Genomic DNA, 8,329 nt, shown 5'->3' with positions numbered 1-8,329 from the left:
GCCCGCACGGGATCCATGGAATGCTGAGAGGCTTTGTCTCTCCAAAGGATAACTTATCTCTTAAAACAGATCTCTGCTAGAAACCTTTTTGATAGAGGAAACAAGAGCGATATATACTTACCTAAACATACAAACAAATATGTACATATACATACACAGTATAAAAGTACTTGTTTGTTTTAAAGTTATTTATTCTACATCACTGGTCATGACATTGACAGCTGTCAGAACGCAAACCGAGCGGCCGGACTGTTCACGTAAGGTTAGTCGGAACTTAAAAAGGTCATAAATAAACTACGAAACAGTATCGATAAACATTATATATATCAAAAAGTGAAACTAAGAAAAAATGTGAAGATTTCAATACTACTGAAAAAAAAATCCTCAATAAAACTTTCTTAACATGAATATTCTAGAAGTAACTATACAAGGCTTTATAATGAGATCTAAGATTTTCGCGAGTATTCATTTAAATGAAACTAGTATTATTCGGATTTACTACGCGGATTTTATTATTTAAAAACTACATAATCCCTTGCTAGTTGCTGCAAAGTAACCGAAACGTCGGGATTATGTAGTTTTTAAATAATAAAATCCGCGTAGTAAATCCGAATAATACTAGTTTCATTTAAATATACAAGGCTTTTTCTCTTTGAACACTAGATAAATAAAACAACTACAGGATATAAAAAAAACATTTTTTTTATGCTATGGCTTCATTCGAACTAGATCCGTGGAATATTCTGCCAATGTCGACGTTTTTATTTGTTGGACCAATTCTAATCTGGAGTACTGTGTGGATGAAACACGAAGGAGTTGGTCGTATGGAGTAAAGGCGCTTATCACTGTTACTTAAAAAAAGACTAGTTATATTTTTATCAGCACAGCACAATTAATACTTATCACGAAGTCTCTAGAAATATGGAATTACATTCAGACATTTTTAATGTGTCATTATAAACTATCTAATTTGAGACACTTCTATACAAACAAAATGAGGGTGTCGAGCGTATTAAATAAAACAGTCAGCTCGGCTCGGTTCTCGGTCAATGACCTACATTAATACTATCAAATGAGATGTACAAATGTTAAACTGTTAACGCTGAGTATTTAGTGACGATGCAAGCTTGGGGTAAGCGTACTGATATAAAAGTCGGAGGCTAGAAATCACTTAATTATAGGAAAGCTATGATCGCATAAGCATGAAAACTAATCTTATTCATATGGCCGATGAACAAATGTTATGCCAAACGAAATATATATATATATAGTTCATGAATAGAAACTACCGTATCGTATTTTATAAAACTGTATATATGACTTTCCTTTAATATTATGGACTATTTTAATTACTGTTATACGTAAAATTAGAAATATATATCTACAATAAATGAGGTTGAAATTTCGTTTAAAATAGAGAAATATAAAAAAAACATAATCTTAAATATTATATAAAATATATTTAAAGAGTAGTATTTTCATTAAACTTAATAGATTAACTATAATATAATCATTAATACACTAACAGATTAAACTATTATTCATGAACGCACCTCCTTTCATTATTTGGCGTTTTGGACACACGTCAGCGGTGATGGTTGCAAGTACGTTCGAAACACCGATTTTAAACCACAACACCTTTACATTCAAAATATATTAAAAATATTAACGAATCATAAAAATAAAACATAAAATTAAGGAAAACTATTATTATTTTAAAACATAATAACTATTTCGAAAATCACTTTATTTTACTCTAAAATATATAACTTTTCCCGTTTGACATAAATAATAGGTAATACTAGTTCCGAACGCACCTCTCACTTTCTTATTGCATACGAAACGTTACGTGGACGGACAGTCAAGTTGTAGAAAAACATTATAAAGTTAGTTTTAAGAGAAACCTCAAACAAAATACTTCAAAATGGTCACAAAATACTTACTAACCGTCCTCGCGCTAGCCGTCGGCACATCCTTCGCACAAAGCTGTCAGAACCCACAAGTGGAAGCGGCATCATTCACAAGCCTCGACGCTACCGTGGTCACTCAAATAGCGTATATTACTGAATTTACTCTCAAATGTGATAACCAGCTCCCTGAAAACTACGCCTTATACGCTGAAGTCGAAGGTAAATCTCTGTCTGCGGCGCGCGTCGGTGACAATAAATATCAGGTAAGAGAAGGTTATCTTCAATCAAAACTGACGAAACCGTTAGTTTAGATACAGTGAAAATGATGAAAAAAGTTCATATTTAGAAAAGTTCAGAAACGAATGAGATTGTTATTATTTGAGTTAATCTTATTGGAATACAGATTTGTGTTAAAATTATTGAAGACTAACTACTTTCTAATAACTAAGTAAAATCATGTGATGCAAGCTAAGCACGGTATATGACAATCAATATTCTCTACTACTAGGTATCCTGGACGGAAGAGCCTTCAAAGGCCCGTTCTGGTGTCCACGAGATCCACATCCTCGATGAGGAGGGCTGGGCATCTCTTCGCCGCGCTCGTCGCAGTGACCCCGCCGCTACCGTCGCTCCTCTTCTGGCGATCCAACTACAGCATCCCGGAAGTAAGGCATCATAATATATAATTTTAATAATAATTATTCTTCCTCGACGGTAGTAAATTTCGATTACTTTTGTCTATCGAGGCAAAGGCTTTCAGACAGTTGCTGTCTCTTAAAACATAATGTAATCTGTGTTCCTTACATTGATGTAACTTTGTTCGATATTTAAAATTTTACATATACATTTTTCTCAAAGCAGTTGTCGAAAACAATAGTATTATATTGTAAGAAATATATATATAGTATCACATAATGGTGATTAATGCTCGAACTTTCTCCATGTAAGGAGAGACCTTTGCTCAGCTGTGGGCACCGATAGTCTGATGATGGGATGATATATATACAAGTTAACGATGGTTTCAGCCAACTTTTCTTATACAATTAACACAATTAGTCTACTTAAAAAACCAAAAAAACTTGATAAACAGCTGATTCCTTCTCTCTAGGCTACTCCGGTCCGTGGATCAACTCCGAAGTGCTCGCCACTCTCCTCTCCATCGTCATAGCGTACACCGCACTCAAGAACAAAAGCATGATCGTAGCTTAGCTTAAATATTTATGTTATCTTTATTAAATTAAATTTTTTATTATAAATACCGTGGTCTCATTTAATATGTTGTTTATCTTCTCTGTTAGTAAATTAAATTGTATAGAGTTGATCAATTTACTGGTTCAATAATATTCTCTTGATGTACGAAAAAAAACATTCAAATATCTGAAGTAAAATAATTCCGTAAAAACTTTATTATTTAGTACGTCTATATTATCTATTTAGTCCGATACAATAACACGTGGTGTAGAGAATAACTAAGATAACAATATACACATATTTGAGTATATTAAATTTATATTTTTATTAATTAAGTAAATTTATTTTTACTGAAATAAAATTTCGCGTTGTAATTTTTTTTTATTCCATTACGACTTGCTAACTTCGCTGTCATTTCTGACAGGTGACGTGAGAGTATAGGGTAAGGTTATAAATAATATGTCGTGTAAATATTTAGTGAAAACATCAAATATTTGTGTAATAGTTTTTAGAAATGACCATCAAACAGCGGGACCGAGCGGACGGTGATGACGATCCGGTTGAATCCATGCTCAAGAAGTCCGGCTGTCTCGAACTGCATTACAAAGTAATGGTATGTTTAAAATATTAATTATATCATAAATTACTAAGTTATAGATAATTATAATATTAAAAGGTTGCAACGAATCGATTCTTTCACTGTTATATCTGCTTGAAACTAGTTAATTTATTACACGAAAAAAATAAATTCAACTGATATAAGGTAATAATTTCCAATTGGTTTAAAGATTCAAGACAAGTTTAATCAACAAAATTAAGATGTAGTTAGTGAAATAATCCGTCATTATTATGTAGACATTACGTTTTCGTGTTTTAAACAGGAATATATATGAATTTTCAATACATTTCCTTTATAGTCAATATCTTTATATAAATACATGACTTTATTTCAAGCTATACTTGTAAGTTGTGATCAAAATTATTGATTTTTACTAAGAATTTAGTTAAAAATTGCTTTACAATAGCAAATTTTAAGTAAATTTCAATTTCTAGTTCTAAAGTCTTAGAAATACTGTCCGTTTGTTAACATTCAAGTAAATCTACTGACTTGATTTAGCTAGAAATGTATATTTAGATAGAATACTGGTATAAAACATAAGTGACAAAAATTTTAGCCGTTTAACATTGTGACTGTATATATTACTTACTACAATTCCAGTTTGACGAATAAAAAACTTTTTCTTTGAAATTTGCACCGCTAGAAACCTTGCATAAGCTCGATATATGTCAATCTCTTTATAAAGAATTGATATTAAAAAATTTTTCATCAGGAATGTATAAATTCGACTAAAGACTGGAGGAAATGTCAAGAAGAAGTGAACGAGTTCAGGAGTTGTGTCAGCAAACATAAAGAGAGTCAAACGAGACGGCAATGATTAATTTAGCTTAACTATTGTTATTTTGTTAATAAGTTGATTATTGTAGTACAAGTGATTTGTTTTAATATTTAAATAAATGTTGCCATATGAGAAAAATAAAAGGTCTCATTAAAATAAAAGGTCTCTACTTATTTATTTTTATATACATGTAATATAATATATATGAATTAATACAATGTTTTTTTATCCTTTGTTCAAAAATAGGTTTCTAAGGAATATAACCTTTTTATGTTTCCAAAATGATCTAGTATTAAAATAAATAAAATATCTCTGATTATTACAATATAGAAATAAGAGTGTTTCTTAAACCGAAACGTAAATGGATTTCGTTTTATTAAAAATCTTAGAAGTTTATAATCTGGATACGAATGTTTTTTTTTATGCTATGGCTTCATTCTCACTGGAATCGTTCAATATTCTGCCAATGTCGACCTTTTTTATCTGTTGGACGAATTATAATATCGAGTACTGTATAACAACTTCATATGTATATCAATTACCCTGATGTGGCGTCTGTCAGTGTTCCTTATAAAGAATAAATGGTAACATCTCATTGTACTTATTAAATTCTCAATAGAAATATATGTCTGAATTTAAAGTTATTTATTTGTGATAATGATATTAATATTAATTTGGTAAACTACTTTTTCTGATATATTTCAAACTATAATGACGAATACTAGTAAAATTTTTAAAGGTACTAAGTAAAAAACTAAACATGAAATTATAGACAGACGTTTTAATTTGATTCAAAAGGACGTTTAGATACTTTACAAAGATTATGATGATTTTATTAGCAGAATTAAAAAAATCATTAAATAAGTATTTTATACGAAAACCAGATTGGAACTAGAATCAAAAAATGATACTGACAAATAAATTCCTTCGCCTACTCTGACCTAAATGTCATTTGGAAGACTTTTCGAATGACAGTTATGTATCATTACAATTTTTAAGGTTATAAATTTTAAAAACAAACAATAAAACATTTGTTATGAATTTATACTGAAAACAATTTAAGTTCAAAATGCTCAGAAAACTAAGGCCTATATTTTCTACATTCAACGCCAAATTCTCCACACGTTTAGAAATAGATCCGAATCTCCGGGATAGGTTCGAATCAGACCAATATAAGCCAAGGAATCATCCCGGCAGGTCGAGAGTTAAGATCGCTAAAATACCGAATGAAATACAGAACGCTATAAAAATCATCTTACAAGACAGCGGCGCTAAAAGTTATTACGAGGAGAGTGTGAAGTTAAATAACTATCTCATATCAAGACATTTACCGCCTGAAGAAAATGAAATAACAGAAAAAGCAGCAAAAATACACAGGAATGTATCGAAGAGGTATTCAAAACAGAACGGCGATATGAACCTGGCGGAAGATAAGATTAAGACAACAGTTTTTAATATATTAAAAAAAAACGTCTACCGCTGGGCAAACATAGCGTACGACCAACCAACTAGCTTGCAATACTTGATGGCGAGAGCGGCTCCGGAATACGCGGTGCTCGTTAGAATATTAGATGAAATAAATAGGCAGCTGCCAGATTACAAGCCGAGGAGTTTCTTTGATTTCGGATCGGGGGTCGGTACAGGAACTTGGGCTGTGAACACTTACTGGAAAGGCGATATATTTGAATACTTTACTGTGGACACATCCACACATATGAACGACTTAGCTCAACTCATTTTATGCCAAGGTCGTGATAATGTGGAAATGCCATTCAAAGCGTACTTCCAAAGACAATTCCTGCCAGCTTCAACTGATCTGAAGTACCACATAGTGCTGTCAGCGTTCACATTATTTGAAATGCCCGATATGAAGAGCCGTCTAGAAACTATACAGAAGCTTTGGAATAAGACTGAAGATTTTTTAATAATTGTCGAACACGGTAGCAATGCTGGCTTCAGGGTCGTGAATGAGGCGAGAGAATTCGTTTTGAATTCCACACAACAAGACCAGGGTTATGCATTTGCTCCGTGTCCTAACGACAATGTATGCCCTCGGTATTTAGAGCACCAGACGCCTTGTAACTTCCTAATGAAGTATGAGACATTGCCGTTCCCTTCAAAAACCGAAGTTATGGCTGAGTTATTCTCGTATGTTATTTTAAGGAAAGGTGCGAGACCGTCCAATGATCCCGGTTGGCCGAGGGTGGTTAGGGCTCCAATAGTAAGATCAGGCCACACTATTTGTAGAATGTGCACAGCGAAGGGTGAATTAGAGGAAGTGATTTTCTCAAAAGCCAAATATGATCAGAAGACTTACCGATGTGCCAGATCTTGCAACTGGGGTGATCTGCTGCCCGTGAAATAAAAAATTTTATCCCATAACATGACTTTTATTAAAAATTTATATATATATATAAAACTGTAGTGTCCAAATAAAAAACACTATCAACATTATTCATGTCTGTTTCTTTACTATAATCTTTAAAATTGCTGGACCGATTTTGATGACACTCCATGCCAGATAACTAATGTGTTAAAGTAATTCTTTTTATTCTAGTTCCTTATTTTACATTAAAGTAAGAAGTATTGAGGTGACAGGTCGCGGGATCGGCTAGTGATGTTGATGTCTCATATGAGTTCAGACCCGCCATCATTTATATTACTCGGTAATACTTCTTACGTATTTGACGTATTATAAATTATCTTTGTTATAATTGCGATGGTCAACATTACATTTGCCTCACACATTCTGTTGGTATCCCTATGCAAGTTTTGATTTACTTAAATACCGACAGTTTCAACGTATTGCGTAAAAATAAAAACGCATAAAATTAACAGATACTCCAAATACAACTGAGAGAAGTCATAATTTAAATAAACAACTATAAATATTACTTGTAGAGTTCATACAAGAGCCTTTGTAGGAAGGACTATTTAATGAGATGTAGAATTATTCAAAAATATTTATATACAAGTATTAATTACTCCGCAATATAATCTGTGACTTTAGCCTCCGCTTTAGTTATAAAATCACGTTTTATCAATATTTTAATAGTAAATAAGTAGGAAAATAAAAAAATAAGTTTTCCTTATCCTCCGTATTTCCGTAATTATTATATTAGTTAAAATCATAACTACGAAATATCCGAGGTAATATTTCGTCACGTCAAAGTCGTTTGATTGGTTATTGAACGTAACTTTCCTCATGTCAGTTTTTTCCATTATTCATCAGAATTGATCAAAGAAAATGTGAAGATTATTTCATATAACTTAAAAATAATTAAATAATATTAAAATGATTTAAAATAGTTATGTATAAGTGCCTTTTTCTATACACTAGAATCTAATGTTAGCTTGTCAGGTTATTGTAAGGCCTGCATCGATTTTAATAGCAATTTTACTGGATGATAGAGAAATTTAGAAAATTAATCACTTTTTTGGTCCATTTAAAAAGAGCAAAACGAAATCAAAAGTTACTTTGTATTTAATGTTATTAGAATTTTATAGTTTAATTGTTGGTTATAACAATCTTGTTACAGCGCCATCTATTGTATTATATATACAACACATTTCATATCCACGAAGCATTGTTTTTTTAAGTTATTTATACATGAGTATTATTTATGAAGTCGTGGTGGCCTGGAGGTTAAAGGACCGCCTCTCATGCGTGAGGACGCGGGTTCGAAACCTGGCAAGTTCCAATGTGATCTTTTCCGAGTCATATGTATTTTCTAATAGTATTTAGACACCACTGACGGACGGTCAAGGAAAACTTCGTGAGGAAACCTGGTCTTATAATTTCAAATTATAAGTTTGAAATCGCCAACCCGT

At 32.0% G+C, this 8,329-nt stretch overlaps 3 protein-coding genes across 3 annotated transcripts; all 3 read left to right on the top strand.

Moving 5' to 3' along the window:
- The first annotated feature begins 1,818 nt into the window (after positions 1–1,818).
- On the top strand, positions 1,819–3,166 carry LOC116776993 (translocon-associated protein subunit delta). Its single transcript, XM_032670326.2, has 3 exons — positions 1,819–2,173; positions 2,419–2,575; positions 3,019–3,166. The coding sequence occupies exons 1-3, from the start codon at positions 1,925–1,927 to the stop codon at positions 3,117–3,119; spliced, it is 507 nt and encodes a 168-aa protein (XP_032526217.2). The 5' UTR covers positions 1,819–1,924; the 3' UTR covers positions 3,120–3,166.
- A 323-nt stretch (positions 3,167–3,489) lies between these two features.
- LOC116776902 (cytochrome c oxidase assembly factor 4 homolog, mitochondrial) lies at positions 3,490–4,659 on the top strand. Its single transcript, XM_061529076.1, has 3 exons — positions 3,490–3,543; positions 3,607–3,714; positions 4,433–4,659. The coding sequence occupies exons 2-3, from the start codon at positions 3,616–3,618 to the stop codon at positions 4,535–4,537; spliced, it is 204 nt and encodes a 67-aa protein (XP_061385060.1). The 5' UTR covers positions 3,490–3,543; positions 3,607–3,615; the 3' UTR covers positions 4,538–4,659.
- Positions 4,660–5,447: 788 nt separating this feature from the next.
- Positions 5,448–6,880, top strand: LOC116776961 (methyltransferase-like protein 17, mitochondrial). Its single transcript, XM_032670271.2, has one exon. It carries the CDS (start codon positions 5,568–5,570, stop codon positions 6,861–6,863), a length of 1,296 nt encoding a protein of 431 aa, XP_032526162.2. The 5' UTR covers positions 5,448–5,567; the 3' UTR covers positions 6,864–6,880.
- The last annotated feature ends 1,449 nt before the right edge of the window (positions 6,881–8,329 follow it).

The sequence above is a fragment of the Danaus plexippus genome, assembly GCF_018135715.1.
Source record: "Danaus plexippus chromosome 29 unlocalized genomic scaffold, MEX_DaPlex mxdp_36, whole genome shotgun sequence".
NCBI lineage: Eukaryota > Metazoa > Arthropoda > Insecta > Lepidoptera > Nymphalidae > Danaus > Danaus plexippus.
This window is presented reverse-complemented; position numbering and strand designations above follow the sequence as displayed.